Source organism: Anoplopoma fimbria, chromosome 24, assembly GCF_027596085.1.
Source record: "Anoplopoma fimbria isolate UVic2021 breed Golden Eagle Sablefish chromosome 24, Afim_UVic_2022, whole genome shotgun sequence".
NCBI classification, from domain to species: Eukaryota; Metazoa; Chordata; class Actinopteri; order Perciformes; family Anoplopomatidae; genus Anoplopoma; species Anoplopoma fimbria.
The window spans coordinates 5,851,066-5,877,558 of NC_072472.1; the positions used below are offsets into that span (position 1 = coordinate 5,851,066).

General features: G+C 40.9%; 1 protein-coding gene across 1 annotated transcript in view; it reads left to right on the forward strand.

The window, feature by feature from the left end:
• The window catches only part of sgcd (sarcoglycan, delta (dystrophin-associated glycoprotein)), a 125,158-nt gene that overhangs the window by 62,486 nt on the left and 36,179 nt on the right, over positions 1 to 26,493 (forward strand). The window contains exons 3-5 of the mRNA XM_054625689.1: positions 614 to 715; positions 6,192 to 6,279; positions 7,914 to 8,033. Coding sequence (XP_054481664.1) covers positions 614 to 715; positions 6,192 to 6,279; positions 7,914 to 8,033 — 310 coding nt within the window. The remainder of the gene's footprint in view (positions 1 to 613; positions 716 to 6,191; positions 6,280 to 7,913; positions 8,034 to 26,493) is intronic.

Genomic DNA, 26,493 nt, shown 5'->3' on the forward strand with positions numbered 1-26,493 from the left:
ACCGTCAGGAAACACTGGTGATTGCTTAATATGTGGTTCATGGATCAGAAAATATGTCAAACTGTCACACTGGTGTTGTCATGATGATCAGAATTTGGTAGTAGTGGTGTAACGGACCGTGTAAATACAACCTTATCATGATGTGTTCAAATGTAATTGTGTAAAATGTAGTCTTTGGCTAAAAACTTGAATAAATACTGTTGACTGACTGTGATGTTTTCACAGAATGATGACCTGTTTAAGTTCCTAAAACCAGCTCTAAGCAGCCTATAGTATACAATCCAAAATACTAGTGCCAGGGATTGTTATTTTATCCATCAAATATTTTTTTTCCTTTGTTTGTTTTTATGCAAACAACCTCTATAGATGACTATAATAAAGTGAAAGGATGGCATTTAGAATTGGTGATTAAAAATAGTATGGAACCTTGCATACCATCTGTGAAAAAACCCCAAAAAAACAATCTGTATCGGCCGATGTGGCTCATTGAAACATGTTCAAGGCATTTCTAAAAGTGTATGTTGCTTCTGACATGGTATATACTTGCTCTAAAAGAACGAGTAGAGAATATGAACTAACTGTTGCTGTGCTTTCGTTCCTTTCTTCCTTACAGGACGGCATGGGCAACCTGAGAATAACAGAGAAGGGCCTGAAACTGGAAGGGGACTCGGAGTTCCTCCAACCCCTCTATGCCAAAGAAATCCAATCCAAACCAGTAAGTCACTCCCAGAAAGACTCACATATATTATCATTGTATACAGACACTCGTAAGAATTCAGATTTGTGTTTGGTGCCTGTGCAAGGGCTACGCTAGCCATGCTAAAGATGCTTAGCTCACACTATTGGGAATAAACAGCATGTCCTTTCTCTAAGGAGGAGAGCCATGACACCGCCATACCTGGAATGATATATGCAATCATTCCAGTAGTCGTATATTGATATGATACAGCATGTCCCAATTTAATGCAAAACTGCCTTTGGTACCTCACTGTAAGTAGTAACACTGGGCGAACGGTTGTGATGGTGTGAAGAGAGATGGGTGTCTAATGACTGTGAGTGTGACGGTGTGAATTTGACTCCCGGAACCTACATCCAACAGTGTGAAAAGCATGTGAGACAATCCTGTTGGGACTGATACCGGAAGCATCAAACTACAAGTGGTCCCACACCGCCTGCATTTACAACTTCTATTGATTTCATTAAGTGTCTAAATGTTGCTCTAACAAAGCTTAAATTACGCCTGCAGAGGCTTTAAAACCGCCCTAGCTCTGAGGCTGTGGAAGGACAGGCTATACACTAGATGTTGTCCCAAAGGTAGCTGAGAGCAATCGACCCGTTTCCTGCCTCATATTTGAGTCAGGATACGGTGTGATACAGCAGACTTAGCGGAGTACACTCCTTGATGAGATGGGATATGTAATATGTCTAGTGTGCTGTTGGTCTGCCACATAGACTGTATACAAGAAGTGAAAAATATATGACAAAATATATCACGCCACGCCACGTAGAAATCACGTCAGGTCAAGAAATGTCGTAATAAGACAAATCATGTTGTGCCGTATCCATAGCAAGACATGCCATTATAAGTTTGAGCCAGGCCATGCCAATACATTTCATATAACAGCAAAATCCAAACCTTTTCTGTCATGTAATGTACTGTAATAATGTAATGTCACGTGTGGACGAATCAAGAACTCTGAAATCTGAAATGATGGTAACTTCAGGAATAACTCGATTTGTTGTGTCATTTCGAGGCATAAGAGAAGACGAGCCGCGCTGTGTCATAACAAGACTAGTCATGTCATGTAATCTCTTTTCATATATTGTATGTCGTATAAGACAATAAGCTAAAACACCACATCGTGACAAGCACCATATGGCTCCATGAGTGCAACCTGTTTCAGGCCAGGTGGTCTTTGTGGGAGGAAAGGACCGCCTGCAACAACCCCGGCCTCCAGTGTGCAGCACAGAGCAGGAAATCTTTAGCGTTTAGCGATCCAAATGCAAAGTCTGTCTGAAGTCCCCTGGAATGTTCTGTTTACAAAATTAACATTCTGATGTGCTTCCTGCTGTCCTCATTGCAACTACAAGAGGAGTAGCTGGGCCAAAAGATGTCAGAGAAATGGAGAGATGGGCACGATAAAGTGATATGCACTCTCTCCCTGTGTCTCTTCGGCTCTGGCAGTAATAACAGCCGTTTGCAGGTAGCGGACGGATGTCTTGATAATGCAAGACAGCAGCGCGCTTTATCTCTGCTGTCTTGGACCTTACGCAAGCTGCGAGGGAGGATGAGCGATGGAGCACAATGCAGCGAGGAGGCAAAGAGAGACCCGAGTGAAGCTGGAGATGGAGATGGGGGGGGGGGGGGGATGAGAAGGAAGAAGAAGAAGAGGTAGTAATGGAGACAGAAACGGGGTGACAGATGGACGAGGACTGAATTAGAACGAGAGCTATGGGAAGCCAGCGAGCATATTTTGACAGGCAGCGACACGCGGGAGGCGGCCAAGTTCAACACCGACTCAAACAAGCACAACATGCTCGCAGTGTGATATCATGGCTGCGTGAAATATTCATTTTGAAATGAAGTCCCGACTTCACCAAACAGTACAAGAAGCAGATATGAATGACTGCAGATTTCCCAGTGCATAAAAACATGACACTTTGCTCTCCTAGTCTAATGCTAATGCAGCAGCTACACTGACAGTAGCAGCAAGACAAGGTGGATTTTCGTTTCATTTGTGATCCCATAATTCTTGCTTGATCTTGTAACATTGCTTGAATCCAGCTGCCATGCAAGGTAACCTGAGCACAGGTGTTGTAAATGAGTGTTCACTGCGAACGCTAAATGACCATACTATAACTAGAGAGGAGAGAGAAGTTACCAGAGGAGAGGACAGATAAAGGGATAGCTTAAGCAGAGGAGGTGATGGGAAAAGTAATCCCCTGGAGGAGGTGATGGCGAAAAAAGCAATTGGTGAGTCCAGGAGGGGATAGGAAGACATATTTAAAAAAAAAAAAACTGAAATCAAGGAAGACCCCTGCTGTGCTTTGCAGTTATTCCTCTGTTGATATGATTGTAGTCTTTTCTCAATGTATTGCTCAATACTTCCTGCACAGTCTCTTTCCTATTTAGTCTTTTTTTCTTCATGTCTCTTGTCTTTTAGCCCTCTATCTTTCAGAATTGAGACATTGTTACCTGAATGCGATAGAAAAACTTTTACATACAAGATTCAGAAAGTGACACTCCAATCTAGTATCATAGATTAGTTGATTTAGCATATACTGATACAGATCTAACACATAACTGTAGTTTGCTATTATCAATAGTTCTATATTAACAAAACTAGCTGGTGAACATTGTGAAACATTTAGCTGCTAAAGAGACAGATATTTTCAATTTAGGAGTAAGTTGAGACCAAAACAGAGCTTAAAGGGGAGTAAACACTGGGTTTATAAATTGTCAGAAACATGAATCCAGTTGAAAGCTTATGTTGCACTATATGTGCTGTATTTGTAAACCCCCCCACTCATTAACATTTTGAAGTAAACATATTGCTTCTGACTCCCAAATGGGAATTCATTTTGAAGGAGACCAAGCTGAAATGAGCAAGTAAACAAGCAACTTTGTAAGTTTTTTGTTTTTTTTGTATGAGCTGAGGGAAAATAAAAGAATGGATTTGACTTATGTCGATCATTGTCAAACTGCCCCTTTCTGCTCCCTGAACGCCACATTGTTTACCCATTAGACATGTTTTTCATGTTCTCCATCTTTTATGCGGTATTGATGTCGGCACAGCTGCAGGTAATGAGAGCTGACGAGTGAGCGGTGACTCCGCAGCACACCGGGGCGTTGCTTTCAACCAAACACTGTAGGACGGTCAGCCGCTGCAGGCAAAAGCTGGCAATCATGAGAGAAACGTCTTGAGATCTATGGCTGTGAATCCTAAAAAGGTGGCTCTCGTCCATCAGCCAAAGAACACAAAATATTAGCACATTGGGGCGAATAAATCTATTCTGAGCACAACCCAACCCGAGGCTTTACTTTTCTATTTGCATTTTGGTGCAGCAATGTAAACATTGTACAATTTGCCAGGCATTTATCTCATAATCTGCCATGCCTGGAAATAGATATCGTGCAGTCTGTCAGTAATTGAGAACAAGATTTATTTAGACCCATCTCGCACAGTGAGACATGCAATGAGCCTGTAAGACACCTGTTATTACAAAGTGTATTTAAACACACTTTTACAGCGATGTTTAAGTAAAGTTCATTTGAAAATAGTCCGTTCCTCACCAGTGTGCTGAGGAATCACTGTTCACTGAATCACTTGTTTGAACCGACTTTTTTTACAGAGCTTCAGTTCGTCTGATCACATAGTCTAGTTCTTGTGTTTTATTCTGTCTTGTGTGTTTTGGCCACTTTTCAGTCCCTGTATAGTCACATTCCCCGAGGTACAGTTTGTCAGTAAACTGCCTCACTGTAGTTTTAAGGAAGTTTTTGTTGGATCCCATTCAGGAGGCTTTTAGCACGAGCACTTATACAGTCTGGGCTCTGTGTGTTTATGCACTGGTGTAAGATGAAGTGTTTTTGAAATAAATAAAAAATAAAAGTAGGTAGAACCAAAGAGCTAGTCTTATAGCAACATTTAACCACCATTGGATTAGAGTCCGGAATTTGGAATATTTGGGAACTGTGATTGAGTCACCTTGACTTCCAGAAAACATTGTTTGTTTAAAAGCCGCACAGGGATTGTTCTACTTAACTAAATAATGTTGACAAAGACATACGTACTTAGGATATGATATATAAGAAACTTTTAAAAAATATATATAATGTTAGCAATAACCCCAAATAAGAACAACTGTGCCGCAAAAGCATTTTGATGTCAAAAGGTAAAGTAGTTTTAGTCATACACACCTCCACCTTGAAATAAGAGTGGACTATGCTCTATTTTTAAAAAAAGTTAGTTTTACATTCAGGTCACACGTTGTTGTTGTTGTTGTTGTTGTTGTTGTTGTCATCATTTCTTGCTTGCATACCATACGTTTGGTGTATTTACTGTGAGAACTTCAATAACTTTGGCAAGAGCCATAATGTTATCAGTATTATACACACAAGGCATATCTCGGCTGCGAGCGCAGCACAATGGTCAGGCCGTTATCTCTAATTAAGAAGTTGACTGAGGCATGAAGATTAGTCGGGCACAGAAAGAGCAGAGTGTCCGACGTGATCGGCATTACAGATTGTTGCAGGGCACTCTGGGAAATGGAAGTTATCTAACTGAGCAGGAGGCTGAAGTCTCTGCACTCTGACAGTTATGGTGTGTGTTTGTTTGAGCGTGAAGTTGTACATTAGTATGTGTGTGTATGTGCTATTGTACTTTTTTTAGTACTACAGCTGCTCAACCTGTAAGCCCAAGCCCCTCATGTGATCCGTCGGAACAATTGGAATACGACCATAAAAGTCAACCAAGACTAAAAGTCTACAGCCACGGTAGCAGCTGTGTGAGGCTTGTGCACAGCTAAATGCTAACTTCTGCATGGTCAACATGATCGGACATATTTGTAAGCGCATTTTGAAGTATTTCATATTATTAAAGCTGTATGGAAATGACAAAATTCGATAAAATTGCAAAAGAAAAGTTAAAAGGGTCGCTTGAGGTGGTTTATAATATAATTGACTCGCCAAATTAGATATGGAAACAACTTTGCAAAATGAAGTCTTAGCAGCAATATTGACATATTAGCTGTTTCTGCAGTCGCCGTCTCCTTGGACATTCCCATAACGCTCAAATGCTTGTCTTCGTCTCCAGACTTTTTGTAAAATCCATTTACCGCATGAACCCTTTTTGGACAAAAGCAAAACCAACGTCAAGCGAGTGTAAAAACGTTTCTATCCGCAATATCATTGAATTTTGTCATTTTCATACAGCTTTTTAATTGCATACTTCAAAATGCGTATAATAATATGTCAATGGAAGCAGGGCTAATAAAGGTTTTCACAAAAGTTTGAACCCATTCAGTTGGTTGTGTCCCATTAAAAAAAGAGTCTGTATCTGGTCTTTTCTCTTCAACAGGTGATTTTTTTAAATCTTTTTGTCTCATGCTTGTGCATAAAAAACACATGCATCATTTATTAACCATTGCATTATAGGCTAAATAAATCAACTCGTCCATCTTTTTTTCCGCAGGGCCGTCCGCTGTTCCTGCAGTCGTCCAGAAACATATCGGTCAATATTGTCAACAGCAACGACCAGCTGCTCACACAACTTGTAACAGGTAAGACACAGCCTGCTTTCATGTACTTCATTGATGTTTTTCTTTTTGATATAAAACATATTTTCATTTATCAAAGACTTGACAATAGTGACGACATCAGCTGCAACAGATGCACGAGTCTGGACTCTCAGGTCAGGATCCACGGCTCAGTCAGGGGTGGCTGCTTCTTTCTTTTTTTCTTTCAGGATTAAGAATTACATAAATTCTTCCACTTATCCCCTTAACTGTGCCAGCAGAGGCCTCAGTTGCACCACATTAACTCTGTGATCGCACTTTCTTCTTTACATTCCCCCATTCGTCGCCTGTCACTGTCTAATAGAGTTGGCAGTCTTCTGTGAATGGAAATCACTTTGTGTAAACATGCACAGGAAGTGTCTCTCACATTTAAAAAGTGTGCTGACATCTGCCTTCTGGGGTCTGAAGAGGAGGAGGACGGAGTCTGCTCCGATGTTTCTCTTGGATGACTAAGCGGTCTTGGTGTATGCGGAGGAACTTCACATCCCAGATGGAGAGTGACAGAATCAATTGCACGCTTGTCAATCAGTCACCCCCATAGCGCCGAGTGTTTTCTGCCGCCGCATGAGACAAAGCAATTTGAGTTGGAGGGAGTTGTCTGCATTTCTGGTTTGTCGTGACACCGGTTACAGTTTTGGCAGGTCAGAACTACAACAAGCTGGGAGTATGTTTTTTTAAGTTTCCTGCAGACTTTCAGTGAAATGTCGTGGTGGAAATCACTTTCACCAGTCACAACAGTTTCTAAACATTTCATCACAGACCGCTCCAAATAGTTTGCTTTTTCATTCCTATCCTCTCAATGTTTTGGATACAAATGCTTTTTCTAGATTCAGAAGTGTTGACCTTTAGTTAGTCATCAGACTTTAATTATTGAAGTCTCAAGAGATGAAATCAAAGCAGGTAAGCAAATATCCATGGTGACATGTCATTTTTGGCAAAGATAAACCTGCACATCCTGCTTCAAGCCAGCTAGCAATATACTGTTGGGTGGATGGACTCACAGTTTGTATTACATAATGAACTGGTTGCTCAAACATATATTTTTAATATCCATCTATTCAGTTCTCAGGAACCGGTATCTCAAGAATGCCTTCAGAGAATTTCTTCAAGTTTGACACAAACATCAACCTGGGCACAAGGATGAACTGCTAAGATTTATGTGTTCAAAACTCACTCGACCTCATGTACGTCCCATTTGCTTGAAAGCCATATCTCAGGAACGTCTGAAGGGAATTTCATTACATCTGGTGCTAAAAAACACTTGGAGACAAGGATGAACTGCTCGTTTGTGGAAGACCTAAACTGGAATCCCCTGTAACTGTAACTGATGATGATGTAATCATCATTTAAGTTCTAACAGTTCATAAATGTTATAATCCTCTTTGGCGTGATGACCCTTTAGACCAGAGCAGCTGGTTGTTTGATATTCAGCAGTCTCATGAATGACATCAAATGATGGGGGTTGGTAGTGTTTTGCTTAAGTCCTGCAGGAGACCTTGAATGTCTTCAACCTGGATGCATTTTAAATGTACAAGTACTGAGTGAATTCAGAGAGGAATCAGCTCCGGCTCCAGTCGCTCCTCTTTGATGTCTCCTCTCTTTCTGTCTGTTTGGTTCAGGATCCAGTGGATTTAAAGCACGAGGCAAGATGTTTGAAGTCAAATCCACCTCTGGGAAGCTCCTCTTCTCCGCCGACGAGCAGGAGGTGGTGGTGGGCGCCGAGAGGCTCCGGGTGATGGGTGAGTGGCCAGCTGACGTGGATACTTACGTTTTGTTTTTAATGATTTTGTTTTACCCGCCATATGTGTTTCTCCAAAGATATTTGTTGCTGCGACTTTGGTTCTTGTTCGGTTAGTTTCGGTTGGTTTTGATATTGACTTCAAGACGTTTAAGCTGCTGCTGCTTATGTTGAACTCACTTTTGGAAAAGTGGGACAAGCTTTCAAGGATGTGAAGGGTGCATTTTCTTACCCTGTGGAAGGTTCATTTAAGCATGACTCATATTTGTTCATTAAACGGGAAACTGTCACCGTACTCAAACTGGCAACGTAACCTACACACTGCACACACTTATACACACACACACACACACACACACACACACACACACACACACACACACACACACACAATTATTTAGCTGAACTGATGTGCTGTGTCAAATTGACATACAATAAATGTAAAGTAGAATTATGTAATGCTTACATTAGCATCATAAGCAGTCAGCAGGGTTTAGATCTGTGCATGTATTGCTCATGTATGAGCGACCTGTTCTCACTCCCAATGCATCTCATGCTGCAGAAAACACACCATGCATGTAAACAGCGTATACTATATTAACATGCTGTCACTGACGCGTCCAAATCTGACAGTCAGGTAACGTAGAGCGTCACAGTTTGAAGCTTATACTGACCAAGCTGTGATATTTAATGTGTTGGGGTGCGAATGTTTCGGTATGAGGAGAGTAAGATGACAACTAGCGTTTTTTTTCCTTTCTTTTTGGAGCTTGGTGAAGAGAATGACGATGGAAAGCTCAGATTTCCCTCAACGGATCAGGAAAGAGAAGTTGACATGTAGACTTTAGACAAATGAGCTCATATTTGGAAGCTGTTCCGACTGCAGAGGCCTATCAGCCAGTCAGTGAAGCCCCTGCGAGAGTTGATGTCATGAGAGCAGAGAGGTGTTATATAATGAAGGCAAAATGAATTCACTATGAAAAGGCGAGCACAAACGCATGACGATTTAAGCTAGATTGACAGCAAAGAAGTTCCCTTTTCTGTGGTCCGTGTGGCAGAACTGGTTCATGGACCCATAAGCGAGCACCCGACATGCTTAGCATTCATGCGGTTTACAACATTAGAGCAGCGTTGCTAGGTGATAACAAAAACGAATGTCACTTTGTTCGGAATTGGTAGTCAAAACAGGCTGTCAACAAATTAGTGCTAATTTCATTTTGGAAAATAACTGGAATGCATTATGTCCTTTTTCCACTCTCAATGCACATTTTGAGCATCCTACTTCTATAGTGTGTGTGTGTGTGTGTGTGTGTGTGTGTGTGTGTGTGTGTGTGTGTGTGTGTGTGTGTGTGTGTGTGTGTGTGTTGTTAACAAATACACTACCATGCCATGACTTCTACAGCTGAAAAAAATGTTTTATTGATTATGCAGCGCAGTGCGTAGGATAAGTTGTGGAAGAAGCACTTATCCTACTCAGCGCTGCATATTTAATATCTTTGTTTGTTTTCAGATATCCAGTAGTAGTACTTTCAGCATGCTTCCTCCTATGTAGAATATGAAAAAAAATAATAACAGAAAAACAGCAACACAGGTAGAAACTAATTGCGCAAATGTGTGAGTGAATTATTTTTTTAACCACTCAATTCACCCAATATATATTTTCTACGGCCTCTTAAACCACTTATCGCGCTTCATTGTACGCCCATGATGTCAGTGAGGTTTGAGACGATAACACTATGCTTTGCAAATGTTTAGAACTTACATCAGAATATTATGATGAAATTATATCAGAATGATTCGGGTGGCAGCTATCAAGGAAACGGTTGTTGTCGTTTCCTCAAATTCATTTTGATGAAAAACCAGGGACATGGAAGACACGAGAGTAAACACAAGGGAACCACCAGGGAGAGACCGGGGCACGGCCGTGACATTTATAGTAGCTAAATACATTTACCAGGTAAATATTAGCTGGAATCCGCCCAGCCGAACGATAGAATGTTCCACTGAAAAGAAGAAGAAGGGAATAATGATATCGTGGAAAACTGATATCCAAACTTTTATTTTCCAGATTTCAAACTCTCTGTATCAATTAGGTTTAAAGAAAGCAGCCGGCCATGCTGCGAGAGGACGGATTTAATCATCGTTTATGTATCATATTGTGTACACTCACTCATACGGCGTGATAATTAGGAGATAACTAAAGTAACTTGCAGTGAGCAGAATTAAAATATAAAAATTAGAGAATCTGCTGGGTGTCGAGCCCACACACAACACACAGCCAACACACACACACACACACACACACACACACACACACACACACACATTTTTATTTGTGATGTCTTTGATTTGTAATCTTTTCAGCTGTTTTAACATCCTTTCCCTTCATCCCAGCTTTTAATTTCTTTAAGTTCTTTAATTTCTTCCTCTCCTCCCTCCCACTTAGAAAAATATATTTTCTCTCTCCCGTTTCCTCTCTAACATCATTCACCATTATACGTCCATCTGCCATCATTCACCATCACTCATTCACCCGCCCACCCGTTCATCATTCCATCCATTCAATCTCATTAATAGATAAACAGATATTTGAAGTGTCTCCCTCTTGACTGGGCCGCACATTTCCACTTAAGAGCTCCCATGGGTGCTCTCTCTCTCTCTCTCTCTCTCTCCCTCTCTCCTGCGACTTTCTCTCATTCTTTTCTCTCTCTCTCTCTCTCTCACACACACACACACCTCGTAGAGCCCTCTGTGTGAGCCATTACTCTTCATCCTCATCTACATTCATTTACATCCTTTCTAGCCTCACCGAGTCAGAGTTCATTACAGTCACCCACCTCGGCAAAGTGCTCCTCTTAACAGGGGGAGACAGAGATGGAGGTCGGTGATGGAGGGCGGGGAGGGACGAGTAAGGACAGGTAGGGTGGTGGGGTTTTTCGTTAACAGTAGGGAGTTGTTTTTGACGCAGTATTTATTTCAAAGTCAAATCCATTGGAATGTTCACCCGTCGCTGCCTATTAAAGAATCAAACTTTAACATCCGCCACATCCTGACATCAATAAACACAACAGGCTTCTGTTTACCAAACCCACTGCTGTGATCGCTGTTGTGTGATGTTCACGCAGGCGCCTCTTTGATTTCCAACTGGAAACTGGATTAGCGAGGGGAAAAAAAGTATTTTAGAAGATTTCTTGGACGTCAGTAAACAGACGAGAGAAGCAGGAGACAACTTTAAACACTTATATGCATGTTTTTGTTTCTCTCACTCACTTAGTATAACTAACTTTTCTTGCCACGAAAAACAAAAAGTTTTGTCCCCGTCACATTAAATCAGTGGTAGGCAAGAAGTATGAGCAAGTGTGCAAGAGAGGTTTTGAAGTGAAACATTGAAGTGCCCTCTCATCAGCATGCCTAATCACCGCTTTCACAGCCATGCAAATTCCCCCGCTGCGGGACTAATAAAGGATTATCTTATTTTATCTTATGTTTTACCGTAGTTTGATTAATTATTTTCCCCACCGACCATCCGAAAAGATCCGCCCTACTTTGACTCTGATTAGCTAATACTTGTTCAATAAGTTGGAAAGACAACGCCTTATAGGCCATTGGTGCCAAGACGAGGCGTTAGACAATTGTAGGTTGTATTCATTACATCACAAATATAGCAGTTGTAGTTAAAGGCATAACTAATGGAGATTTGTACTTTGTGGACTATACTGTTTTTTAAACTGACTGCAGATGTGGCTTTCTTCTTCTAATGAATACAATCCAAGAGCCAATCGTACAAATCTGGCAGAGAAAGAAAGAGAAAAAGAAAGGTTCACCATTGAATTTGGTCTTTCACAGCACTTCAGTCAGGTTTCCTAACAATGAACAGCTATTGGGAGCAGGTGTAGGGAGAGAGTCGGAGCAGAGACACAGAGGGGGGCAGAGAGTGCCAATGATTCACCAATTACTCCATTTATCTCCACAGCCGTTTGATGAAGCCGCTCAAGGCTAATCAAACACATTTTGAAAAACTGCAGCCTCAGCAGACAGAGACGCCACTCTGAGTTCACCAGCAGTTTACCCATGTGACGCACCTGACTGTGCATTCATGTCTCTGATTATTGCATTATAATGTGCCTTTATGTCTGAACTTGATGAGAATTGTCTTATGTCTAAATGGCTGCTGCAGGTCTACATTTGAAGATTTTCAATATGGCTGCTGGTGAGATGCCTGAATCTTAGTGCTGCTTCCAAAACAATACTTTGCGTCTTTAATTAATATTAAACTTTTCAAATTTGCCTAGGTTTTATTTTGTCATAACAAGAATTATTTAGACAAAAAAAGTGTACGTAAAAGTAAAATACAGTCTATTAATGAGCAAATTATAAATAAGTGCTTTATTGAAGGATATGGCCAATAATTGAAGATTCTTACCAAACATTTAGTGCCAGTTGTAAGTTCTACATGTTTCAATATTTAATTCTACAAACACTATTTGCTCAGTATTTATTGTATTTTATTGTATTGGTACAATGACATGGCACATTGCTTTAACTGTCACGCAAGGTTCTTTTTGTTAATATTTGATTAAGATCCGTGTATAAATGCATGTAATGTGTTGACATCTGCAGTCGACATTTTTTTTGTACCTGTGCTCCGGTCTGTCCAACACACACACAAGAGTAAACTAGCAGCTGTAAGTGTGCAGATTAGACCTGAGGTCGAGCTGCTATCTATTCTCTCGTCCCTCTGACATATGAAGGGACTATGGAGGCTTATAAAGCTGCCACATGTCATTACCAAGTCCGTCCTTCCACACCAATAAAAAGCATAATTATAACCCTGCATATAACTTTAACTGGCCCGACTGAGGTCACTGGAAATCCACGATACTGCTATCATTGGCTTCATTATGGCTTCTTCAGCTATTTACAGTCCAGTCAGACACGCCGACGGGCTCCCAGCAGACAGACAGTAAATGAGAACACAAACAGGTAATAATATGGTCGGCTGGGTCAAATCATAGTTAATGTACTTTTTTTATGGTTTTGTTTCAGCCCACTTTGGCAGCAGATTAGTTTGTTACATGGGAAGATGTAACACAGATAATAACAGAAACGTTGAGTGTCTTTTTCTTAAAGAACATTGCTGTTAGGTGCGTTATTTGCTAAAAAAAAAAACACTGATTCTTAGAGACCGGAAAGCAACAACTCCTCCCTGTTTCCAAAAATGGTTCCATAAATGAATCTTTCAATAACGTCAAATGTTAGTCATGAGATGAACACGGCCATGGAAGCCCTTCAGACATACTGATGTCATAAGTCAGATTTGTATCCCAAGTTTTTGATTAAAGCCACCAGCCATACAATTTGCATTTATTTATTTATTTATTTTTCTAACGCAAATAAAACAAATATGTTATATTTCAGTCATAAATGCAATCGTTCAATTATATTTTTTTGTAAATTGTAACTCCCTAAATCATGTTGTCATTTGTATTCAAAGCCTTCTCTATGATGTAAGGTATTTCATTCTGATGAATACAATACTACATACTTTTTAATGTAATGTTTAATGTATGATAGATGAATGTAGAGTGCAGTGTTTACAAAAAAAAAAAAAAAAAAACAACCCTTCTTGATCCAGCAATTAAATTTATGAACAGATGTACGAATTCATCAACTCCCATCGCTTTCAGTTTAATTAAAACCCAAAGAGCAGCTGCTGGTACAGTAGCAGAGGTTTATAAGTCACTGGGTCATGTGATCTTTCCTCCACATGCTTCCTGTGAGCTGCACACGCTCAGACCAGCCTCAAATCAAACTCCAGTTCCAAAATAGGCACTGCTCACCCGTGCGATGCGTTCGTGCTGTTTTCCCCCTCAGAGCTCTGGGGGGAAACTACCGAGCAGCCGACTGGACGGATAAATACAGTACACAGCTTATTCCGAGGACTGGACAAGGCCAGAGGTGTTTAAATGTTCACAGGCCGAGAGTCCAGAGGGAGAAGTACAGGAGTCACCTTGGTGCTCAGGATCAGAGTCATGTTAACACCCCGGCTTTGGAGAGAACCAGCTGGAGGAAGTACTCGTGTTGGTACTGGTCTGTGTGAGGACCAGGATTATTATCATGAACTAAAACTGAATCTAAATAAATAATATATCCTTTGAAGAAAAACTGAACTGAAACAATATTGCATGGTTAAAATACGAAACAAAATAAATGAAACTGAATGTAAATTCATTTCAGTTAGAGTTTTCTCAAACACATCACTACTGGAAAACGAAACACAGCATGAATTAGCGTCAACTCTCACTAACATAGCATGAAACATTATGGCCATTCCTGCACAGTCCCCAAACCATGTATTTTGAGTTTATAAATAGTTACATACTTCACTATAGACAATATACCTGGCCAAACAAAATCAAACTACTGTAAACTAAAGCTAGATATACAAAAAAAGAATATTTTGGAAGAACTGAAACTAAACTGAAAATTTCAGATACCAACTGAAAGAATAAAATGACAACAAAACCACTTAGTAATGTTTAGGGAGCGTTAACTTGACTGACTAACGACTCACGTGACTATCGAGTTACAAACGAGTTACATGACTAATGACACTATTTACTGATATGACAAAATATCAACGCTTACCTTTAGTTTCATATTGGATACTGGCATCTGACTCCAGCCCAAAAGTCATATTTTTGTTACCCATCCTCCCCGGAGGAGGCCTCGGTGATTTGTCAGGTGCTCAAATCTCATTCAATTCTATTTTCTCATGACTCGTACACTTCAGACCATCGTTTGTCTTTGCTTCAGAGCAACATTGATGTTTTCGCAACCCAAGAAAACAATATTTCTCACCAAAGGGCTTTGAGTTGTCCACACATAATCAAAATAGTTGCAGAAATACTTAATATGACCATGTTTCCTCCGAAACATATTAACCAGTCTCAATGACTTGTATATGAATGTAATTCGAAGACACGGTTGAATCACCCTGACAGGGATTTTATTCGCGTCGTCTGACAAGCTGAAGAATTGAGTATAATTACAAACCTTTAGGTGAGAAACTAATTGGCCCGAGTTGAAAATAAATCTGTGGCTGTCATAGTTGAAGGTAAATGGAGTCGTGGTTCAAACGCGTTCACTGAAACGCTTTTGTGCGTGTGAGCTCATGTAAATCGTTTCTGTTTGAAAAGCAAATAACTTCCCGCTTCCCATTGTTGTGTGTGTGTGTCAAGAATGTTTTCATGCCTGAATTTCATTTATTCTTTCTTTCATTCCCACCTGCAAGTGCAAAACACACAACACCCTGCGTTGCCTTTATCATAATGAAGACTTGTTCTTTCAGAAATGATTCAGGAGCCTCACAACATAAAGACATTACCTACTGATTTTTTTGCTTATCTTTTTGTGTTCCTCCGTAGCAGACGTGTTATCAGCAGCCGGTCTGCTTTGATGCACTCACTGAGTAATTACCACTCCACGTTATGGTTCTCTGCCTCTTTCATATTCTGCGCAGCCAAATCAAGGGATGGCTGGATGATTACAGAGAAGCTTTGTGAAAGAAAGAATACAAATACATAGCGTTGTACTGCAACACTTCATGTTGTCTGGTAGTCTGAGATGAGAGTCAGACAGCTCTTTGGTGAAAATCATGTCAAGTCCATGTTCAGGTTTGGCCACATGTACAACCCCAAACATATTTAGCCACAGGATGTTACACATCAGGGGATCAAAATTATTCATGAAAACTATCTTAAAAGGAAAAACATCAAGGGATTGCCAAGGGATGCACAAGAAGCAAGTCCGCTATACATGTAACCCCCAGAGGCAGCCAAAACGCACATGTATGTACAGTACAATTCTTTACTAAGCAGCTTATGAAGATCTGGTTGGGAAAATATATAAAGTTAAAGATGGATTACATTTAATTACCAAATAAATAGAACATTTATTTTCTTCAGATATATTTCTCATCTACTTGAAACTAACTTATATATCTCTATTTTAAAAGATACAGTCAACTCCAAACCATGTCACGAGTCATCAAATAAATTGAAAATAAAAGACAATATTCTACATCTGTGAAATGTTATTACAACTGTATCAATAAACCGCATAAACAATACACCTATCGTCCCAACCGACCACCATCTTATAGTTGGTCCTCAGAAGCAGCTGACAGCCAAACTGTCGTCATACCGAAACCCATCGCAGAGGTCAGAGTTCAATGGGAGTCACGTAAAATGTTTAAAGGGAAACCGACAGTTTTACAGTCTGTGAAAGCCGTTGGATGATGTCATCTCTGGCTCTGTAGGAGCTTTGTCAGGTCTGAGAATGAGATGTCGTAATGATGTCATTAAGCCTTCATTGAACTAGTGGGGACTTGGTATTTGAAAAGACTTATAGCTGAGTTCGAAATATATCTTATTTGCTTCGGATGTTTCCTGACTGAGTGAAATGACATGGAAGTATTACGCGGCAGCCATGATAAGGTTGAATTCTCTAAATGCTAAGGACAATGGACATTCCTCTACAAAAAGAAAAGAGATAGTGGCATCTCTTTTTCTAAGCCACCCACCACTGCTACGCTAAGCTACGTCGATGTTTGATTATGTACTATGGATACATTGAAAACATCGTTCTTAGGAGCTGTCATTCTATTTCAGACAGGAGTCCTCAGTTGAATTGTACAGCATCGAGTTTGTCACTGTACTCATTTTTTATGTGTTTTAAATAAAGTTGCTATCATAAAAAAAAAGACTGCATAAGTGCAGTCAGATTCTCTTTGCACCTCAGTTGTCTTTTCCTAATTCTCCTTCAAATATTTCTGAGCATTTGTGATGTTTCCCACTGAGGTCAAGAAAAAGTGGTTAGGAGAAGATGTGGGACGTCATTTTGTGTTTGTTGATCAGTCAGGGAGGGTTTAATTGTCAAGTTGCATTATGGGAGATGTAGGACCCAGTGGTTTTGGAGTTTAACCCACGACTTTGATTTTGAGTAGTTTCACAACCAAATAAATATCTCACAAACCAAAACCAAACCTTTAATATTTCAACTTGTGTTTTTGCAGACTGTCTTTTAAAGACCTCCTTGCCAAAATCACATCAGCAGCTCAGCTAACATGCAGAGGCATGTGGGACTGGGGCAGCATCTGCATCTCCCACTCTGGTCCTTCAGAGACCGTGATGACGACGATCTGCTGAAAGTGGGATCAAAGTTTCAGATGGCAGATGGATGAGACTATGCCAAGCTCGTAACTCTTTAACAGCCTCGCTGTATAATGCAACACTCCAAACTGCAAAAGAGAGTGCAAACATTGAATGTTCAGGCAAGCGCTCAAACAGCATGAGAGAAAAGAGAGAGGGAAATAGTGTTACAGTTAAAGGCAAAAAATAAATGTTTAAGTGGGGTGATTTTATAAACTGCTTCTAAAGTGCGAGGAACCCCTGGTTGAACTCTGGTGGATTCAGCTGATCCCAGATCCTCCTTTTTAATATATTTGGCTAAACGTCGACTGCCATGCAAAATCAGATCACTTTTTTCTATTTTAAACCAGCTGCAGAATACATGAACCTTCAGAGAATGTTATATAGAGCACTTTATTAATGCTGCAGAACATGTGAAATGTTTATTTAATCAAAGGCTACAAACTCAAAATGTGTATTTAACATGGGATTACAGGGACAGATTAACGTCAGTACCTTGAAGGACAAATCACAGCGTTTACAACCTCTGTCTTATTTTTGTAGTTTTAGCTTTCCATTAAACCAGTTCAAGAGGTTAATCATGTGAATGTGAATGGAGACTCAGAGCCTCCAGGTGGATGCTGGGGCTGTGGTGGGGCTTTGGTGATGCTTTTGATGCTTAAAAAATTAAAGCTACAGGGCTGAATCATCATGTTATTTCACAGTCTGTCAGCGATTTATTTCGCATGCACTCAGCAACCTCTTCACTGTACTGTCTCAAAATGAGAAAAACATTTCCAGATTTTCACCTACTTGAGCCACCTTGTTCATTCTGTACTCCACAGCCTCATCTTTAACTGGTAAGAAAAACCTGAGGCCAATTTAATAAGCTCCGGCCTCAAATTAGTGAACTGTAAGGGAAAATAACTTTTTAGCTCACCTCATTAAAGTGTAGGATTCACTGGCTCTGAACATCCATCGATGGAGCCCAGAACCTGAATTGTTACAATCATTGTGGTCATGACCTGCAGAAGCTCAATCTAAAGAAGAACTCCCTGTGAGGGGAAAAAAAAAACCATCCATCCTTAAAAAACAGGCAGCGAAACTTCAGGAAATGAATTGGAAAGTTCTAAAAAGCATCACCTAACACACAGAATTATCTCCTGCTCTCTTCCTCTACAGTAGAGTTCTGGGATTGTTTTAAAGGCAACTTTGACCCCAGCTTTCATCCCTTCAGGCTCTGATTTATTCTCTGCCTTTACTGAAACGGCTCTGACCTTCGACCGCTGTGAGTATAACTCTCACACAGCTTGCAAGAGACTCTTATCATCAGGGTCACGGCTGAAACGGGCTCGTGGATCAGCGGTCCTACGCATTCTCGCTCCGGGAGGTCTGACCCGCTCTTTCTCAGCTGTTTTGTAATGAGAGAAGTCTGTTTATGTTTTTTTATGTTTTCCTTCGAGCTGCTCAGAAGCAGTCGGTATAATTCCGTCCCTGCCTTGGCCCTGTGGGCCCTCGGTAGCCTGAAGCTAACCTTGCATCAGCTTTTTGGCTCCAGGGTTGACTCGGATGTTATGAGGCCTCTGCTGAAATATTTGCCCTTGGGAGAGTGCCTTTTTCTCAGAGCTGACTGTGAGGACTTTTAATGCTCTTTTTACTTGCTGAAGCATTTTTCAGTGAAGACAGACAGTGAAGATGGGAGAAAAACAGAGGGTGATAACATGCCACAAAGACAGCAGAATAATTTTGAACCCAGGAAGTTAAATCGAGCCCCCTGAGATAAGTGCTATTTTTTACCCTGCGTTGAGCGTCCCAGGAGCAATCCCTCCTCCCTGGTGAGCTGCTCCCAACTAGTAACCTGAGCCACCAGATAGTTTGCTGCACATAACCATCCAAGAAGCTGTTTTTGGAAACACTTTCTAAAAATACCATTGCGGGAACCTTTGCAATGTCACAAGATCAAGTTATGCGTATGTGTCCAGTAGGCCAAAGCAGGGACCAGTCAGAGTCCGGTACAGAGCTACTTGCTGCTCATGTTGGTTTTAGGTGTGTGTGCGTGACGAATCAGAAATGGATGGTATTTCTTTAATGGAAAGAAGAGCAAAAGAATGATACTGGTGGGTCAGGAGTGGAAATGCTAGCCTGGTTCTAGACTTTTGAGTCGCTGCCCAGTTCTTTGATTTGACCAGTGATTCTCATCATCTTTTGTTCTCACTGAAAGCTACTGCCAAAATGTCATTGCAGTCTGATTATCGGGTTGTAGGAATGCAGTGTCATTGACTTCTCCGGTCGTAACCACAGTGATACCAAATCCTGCTTGTATGTCAACCTCTTTGTCGATACATGAAATAATATGACAAAAACAGGAAGAACTGACACCAATAAGCATAAATAGATTACTGCAAAAGGGTTCTTAAGACTTGGGGATCCATAACAAATTGAGAGTGGCAGCTCTGAGACTTTTAAACTTCAGGGCCATATTTTTAGAACTTTACACAATAAAATCCTTTCTTGCGTCAAGTATGACCTAAGTGACAGCATTATCTATCTGTGTGTATATATATATACAGATATATAACATTATAGGGTTTATATTAAGAAAGACTGAGCAGTGACTGAGAACAAGGTGTCTTAACTACTTGGAGGCCTGTTTGAGTTTTAGTGCACCACAAAATGAAACATATTGGTCTGCGGTAAACCTCAACTAACAGTCCTGCACTTGAGAAAATATCTACCCTCACATGAAACTACCTGGGTGATCTTCATCTTTATGTTCCATCAAACCTCTCCCTGGCTCAGTCATATATCCACCCCCGAAGGCTCCAGTCTCACACTTTTATTTCCAGCCCTCCTTGCCTCAGAGTGGACACCGTTAAGCCGTAATAAGACCATAAAAGACACCTCAGAGTTACTGCGTAGGAGGGGACGTCACGGTGGAGGATTTATTCAAGGCGAGACAGAGGCAGCCTACATTTCATGGTTTTATCTGGAGTGAATGGGAAATGTGCTTGTGTGCGAGTGGCCATTGGATTCCTGTCAGCTGACCACGTTAAGGAGATGATGAAGAATCCATTAAACCCCAGTCACTGCAGCTACTACTGATCTGTGTTTGTGTGTGTGTGTGTGTGTGTGTGTGTGTGTGTGTGTGTGAGTGTTGTATGTGTATTTGTGTGTGTTACAACTGTTCATCTCTACTGCATTGGCTTTCAAGCAGACCATTAAAACGAGTGGTGAACTGAGGGGACACTTGTAAAAATCCATGTGAGTTTTGGAGACGTACGTTTGCGTTTTAAATGCACATCCCTTGATTACTGTCTGGCGCTACGACTGCATCATTGCTGGAGGACGGGAGTTCATTCATCTTTAGAAATCTAAAAAAAAAAAAAAAAAAAAGAAGTGCTTCCCATTGATCGTTGAGTCTCAGGTTCTGTACGTGTGTGTTTGTGTCCCTCACACCTGGCTGGCTCCAGGGTTCGAGGACACCTCCCGCAGCCTTGTTTCATGGCTGACATAAATCCAGGCGCCAGCGGTCATGAAGCCAGATTAGATTGTAAGCGTGACGGGGTGGGGTGGGGGGTGGGTGAGGCGCTCCCTCCTCCCCTCAGCTCCGGGCACCCACAGCTGGCATCGACCCTGACAAACGAGGCGCGTTCGTGAGCCCTGGCGAAAGCTGTTTGCAGAGATCACGGCTGGCATTGTTTGTTCTGCAAAAGCAGTTATATGTCGTGACAGGCAGTCGGCGTCCTATAGGCTGTCGAGGAGTGTAATGTGCATTATGCCCCCCCCCCGCCCACCCAACACGTAATGGGCCATCTGTGTGTGAGGGAAGGAGAGTGCAGTTAGCGCTAATGCATTCATAACATCTAGCTTGGAAGCATAACCGACAGCCATGATGCCATTCTTTCAGCACTGATGGCTGAATTTACTCTAAGGTGACTTTCACTGTCATCTATGACCCATTCATGTGGTAAAGAGGAGGAAAGAGGGAGGTGGGAAAAGGATGTGGGTACACCATGATCGTTTCTTCTTGAGACTACTGAATCGTACGTTTTTAAGACTGTAGTGTTGTCGTCGAATGGCAAAGTATTGCCTTATATCATGAGCTGTTTCTGTTATTCTGTCTAGAATGATACCACAAAAAAGCTGAATAAATTAGTATAGAAACATAAATGCAGATTATTCCAAGCAGTTAATGCAGGCACACGAGTGGATGTGCATTCTTCCCCACTGGCGCAAATTGAAACGTTGCTGCAGGTTGAAAAAGCGAAAATTGACTTTGTATTCAGTCTGAACTTTAGGCCACGCTCTCCACAACCATCATCATTTAATTTTGGGGGAAAAATGGTGTTCATCTAACCCCTTTGGACTTTCTTGCCTACGCCACAGCGACCTCAACACCAAAATAGCACAAACATCCACAGGATGAACCTCGACACTTCGATCCGTCCCATTCTCCTCATATCTCGGGAACTCATTTAGCAATTGTCTTCAAATGTGGCAAACATGTTGGCCTGGACTCAAAGGAGAATATTATGATTCAACTTTGGAGGTCAAAGGTCAAGGTCACGGTGGCATCACATCACCAACTTCTTTTTATTTGGCATAAACGTCGACTTAGACGGAAGGATCGATTGAAGAGAATTTGCTGGTCAAAGGTCACTATGACCTCACAAAACATGTTTTTGGCCATAACTCTAGAATCGATGTGCTAACTATGACAATTTCACACAAATGTCTAATACGATAAAATGCAAAAGCGATGACATTTTGAAAGACATGGATTTAAACTCCAACTTGACTGGTGGTGGAGGCATACAATCACAAGGCTGTAATTCTAGTTTTTATGTGAAACAGATGCTGCGACGTATCTTAGAAGATGTGAGTTTCTAGTCAAGAAGATCAAATCAGATCAAGTGACTACAGATTGGATCCCGACCCCGAGGTTGATTGAGGCCCTCACATTCCCTTCCTTCACCTCCGCTTGTCTCTCTTTGACTTGAACAGCTGTGGAGATGCTGATTAATGCGCACACAGGAAAGCAAACATGAACAAGACAAACACGAGTCGCCCCACCTACACATCGTGTTCTAATTGTCAGGATGGATTCTTTTTTCTTTGGTGTGTAACTACTCTGCTGCTTGTCATTTGCCCAAGCTCTGCCCTCATTTGTGTCTGCCATATGGCTCTCTCATTATCATTTTAACAGGCACTGATTGAATGGGAGGATCTAACAATAAGCAAATTATGGAAAAGTCAGAATGGACACAGGACAAGTGCTCAGAGACGTGCATGGTTTTCTTATATCCATTTATGTAGTTTTTATTTCCGCTGTGTTCAATAAGCTGGATCAAGATACAGTATACTGTACTATATTTATTGGTGAATTCCTTTATTTACTAATTGGCGTTAAAAAGGAAAATAACCACCTGACAGATTCAAGGAAAAAACATGACTTTAACATAGGAAAAGTCAGGATTTCGTGGACAAGTTGAGCATTGGAGTCCAACTAGTCTCGGATGCGTCCTTTACACTACCTGCAGAGATTCAAGGTTGAAACCAAACCCCAGGAAAAACACAATCATCATCAAAGGCAACAGCTGTAAAGTGATGAATACATTCACCTTCAAACACACACATGTCGAAATGGCTTTATCATACATAAGGCCATCTGTAGTCAAGGTCAATAGTCAATAAAAAAGGCACCACTACTTGGATCCGTCAGGGATGTGACACAAAACAGCCAAAGGCAATCATTGGCAACAATAAAGGGTTATTAATTGTAAGAAAAGTCAGGGGCACAGGGCTCCATTCAAGTACAATGTTCAAAAGCCTTATTGTCATGGCTGGATCATTTAAAAAGAGACCAGGGTCAAATAACTGCACTGATTACCCTGATGGAGGCCACAAGCCTAATGTGTTTGTCTTACAGTGAGGTTCTGTATAAAGTACATGTGTTTTCTGGAGTTATGACCTCTTCAAATATTTGCACACACAGACATATGAATGATGTTCTAGTTTCAATCACGCACATACTCAATACTCAAACTCAATGAACCCCCAACGAAAGATAAGACGTTTTGAAAAGGTCGTCAGAATCTGCCTCAAAACATTCAATCAGTCAATATATTGCATTTCACATTTTAAAGACACCCTCTCCTCGTTTAGGATGAAGACATATTTGACTGAAGTTGAGTTCTCGCCATTTGAGAAAAGGAGGATTTTAATTGTCCGTTAGCGCCGCAGGCTCCTCGTCCCCCCTACTTGTTAAATGTGTCCAGTGGCTCGTTTTGCTCTGTTCTTCCCGAATCCACCTCCAGCTCTCTTTGACCTGCCGTAATGAGATGGAGGAGAGCGAAATATATTTCATGATAATGTGCAATCTCACCGTCCTGTTGTGAGACTAAAGCCTGTGGCCCCGTCCGACCCCTGACCCTCATCAGCACCAAGTCCAACACCCACCTTCATCCTCCTCCTCTTCTGTCTCGTCCTCCCTGGGTTTAATAACCTGAGATATTAAGAAGAAATAACTACAAAGACAGAGAGAAGGAAAAGAAAAGAAAAGAAAAGGTGGAAATAACAGTGTGATAGAAACAAATGGAGAGAGGAAAGGTGGGAGAGAGACGGAAAATGTGTCATTCAGGAGAGCTTTTTGAGAAGGAGGAAGGAAGGAAGGAAAGAAGGAAGGAAGGAGATAGTGAAAGAGATGAAGAAAGGAGGGAAAAATTAAGGAGGGGAATTTTTATGTAACCAAATCAGAGGTCTAAGGACAGAGGGTTTTCGTATATTGTACAGACTGTTAAAGCACCATTGGGCAAATTTGTGATTCCATATTGGGCTATGAGGGTAGAACATGGTTACAACTGCTGTATGAGCAACATGGCCTGAAGCTACTTACTTTCATAGGCTCTTCTGTCTTCCTTTGGATACATATTTATGTAATTCTGTTGGTAAATGTCCGGAGATGCACCACAGCCAGACGGATGGCACCAATTTCCCTGCATTGGGCCACCTGGAGCTAATTTCAGAAGTGCAGGAGGTTCTTTAATACAGAGGACGTGGTGACATGTTACTCTTGTATCTGGCTGGCAGCTAATAGCATTCATGGATTTAAATGAAGGTCTGCAAACAACAGGGGGAAAAATGTATTACGTTCCTAAATTGCTACAATTGCTCTTATTCTCCCGCTGTTCCACAAAATGCCTGTTGAAAAAAAGACATTATTAATGGAAGGAGAAATAAGGATCTGAGTATAATAAGAATAAGTAACTCACTGAAGCTAAAAGTTGCTTGACTTTTTGTACATTGTTTATCTGAAACAGCAGGAAGAGGTTCACTTATGTCACATGACACTCATGTTCAATACTGTATATACATTATTTTACAGCCGACGTCATCAAAAATATGCGTTCGCATGTTGGCAGCTGAAGTGGCGTTTGACATTATTTTACAGCCGACGTCATCAAAAATATGCGTTCGCATGTTGGCAGCTGAAGTGGCGTTTGACCCCAACCATTCTGACGAGTTGGCATTTAAATCAAAACTGTTAACGGCATCAAAATGTCAATATTCCAACAGCAGACCGGTGTTCTACATAATTCTGACAAGATCACGGCCGTTTCAGAGGAACAGGTGTTTCAGTTTAACGAGTGACCATGTTAAATGGCGACGTTCAGCCGAATGCGTCCATTGTTGCTCGTAGTATCTTATGTAAAAGGTTGGCGTAGATAATAAACACAGATGAGTATTTCTTGGAAATTGATTGCCCATTTTAAATCTCAATAAACTCCGATCTCGTCGTAACTCTTTGGAAACGGTTGGAAACATCTAGTGACTTGTATGCTTGTTAATTCTCTCTGGTGTAACGTTACAGGTTAGGAGTCTCATCCAAATACATGTATATATATCTTGCTATTGAATATTTGGCCACTTGCTAATGTATTCTATCGACTCACTAACAGCATGCAGATCTGGAGAGTCAAGGTGGGGGTTAATGCCCTTGCATAGATTGACAAGCTGTTGCACTCAGCCGGACATCCGTCGCCAATCTGCGTGTGAACACTTAAGTTTGTCATTATTGTATACAAATTGTAAGTATCAGTCTATACTCTGCTTTTTTTTTGTGCAAAAAAAATGACAGTTATCATATATTTAAAAGGGCTGCAACTAACAGTAACTGGCATTATCTGCAAAACCCCAAATATATTCAATTGACAATTATATAAAAGAGAGAAAAGCCACAAATTTTCCCATTTAAAAAGATGGAACTAAAGAATTGTTTGACATTTAGGCTTGTTATATTTAAGCTTGAAAAAAACTGAAAGACCAACAAATTAAACCACATGCTGTTTGTGTATATGGTGGCAAAACAATGCGAGATCAGGATGGCTTCACACTGTGATGTGATCCTGTTTGTGGTGTCGAACAGACTTTTTTTTTTTTTTCTTCATCTTGTTCGACAATCAACTTTGGATGCTGTTTGAATTGCCCTGACATATTGTAAATAGTGTGTTTTGTTCCAGCGTGTGTGTGTGTGTGTGTGTGTGTGTGTGTGTGTGTGTGTGTGTGTGTGTGTGTGTGTGTGTGTGTGTGTGTGTGTGTGTGTGTGTGTGTGTGTGTGTGTGTGTGTGTGTGTGTGTGTGTGTGTTTAGAGGGAGGGCTGACAGCTCTGGTGAAGAGCTGTTTAAGGTGGCAGGTATAGTTGTGGTCTTAATGGCCCAGTATGGTCTCCCAGGGGAAGGTTTTTGGAACAGATGGTTGGTTGGGTTATAGACCTAATAGAAAAATACATCAGAGCTTCCACAGCGGTTTAAACTGCTGCCGTCATCTCCTCCAGCAGCTCGGCAGTCACATCACCTGACCGACAGTCTGGAGAGAAACCACTCTCGGCTGAAAGAAGCATGAAACAGCAGCCGACCCCGCTAGTTTGATATGACTTTATAACATGGAGTCAGCGCAATAATTCATCTATATTTTAAATTAACCAAATCATTTTAATAGATTCCGCTGTCAAAAAACACTTGTGTAAATACTTATGTCTTCTGTAATGAGAGGAATGCAGTTCATCATTGCTGAATTAACTGTGGTACTGCACATGTTAGGTAAATTAATATTTATGACAATTGAATATAATGATATTGATGATTAGAATGAAAAAAATCCAGCCATATCTGGGCCAGTTTAATTAATTTGTTAAGTAACAGGTCACATTCTGGGAGAAAATAACATTTGACATTGTGGCTTTGTAGATAATACAAGGATTGGTTCTTATATTTG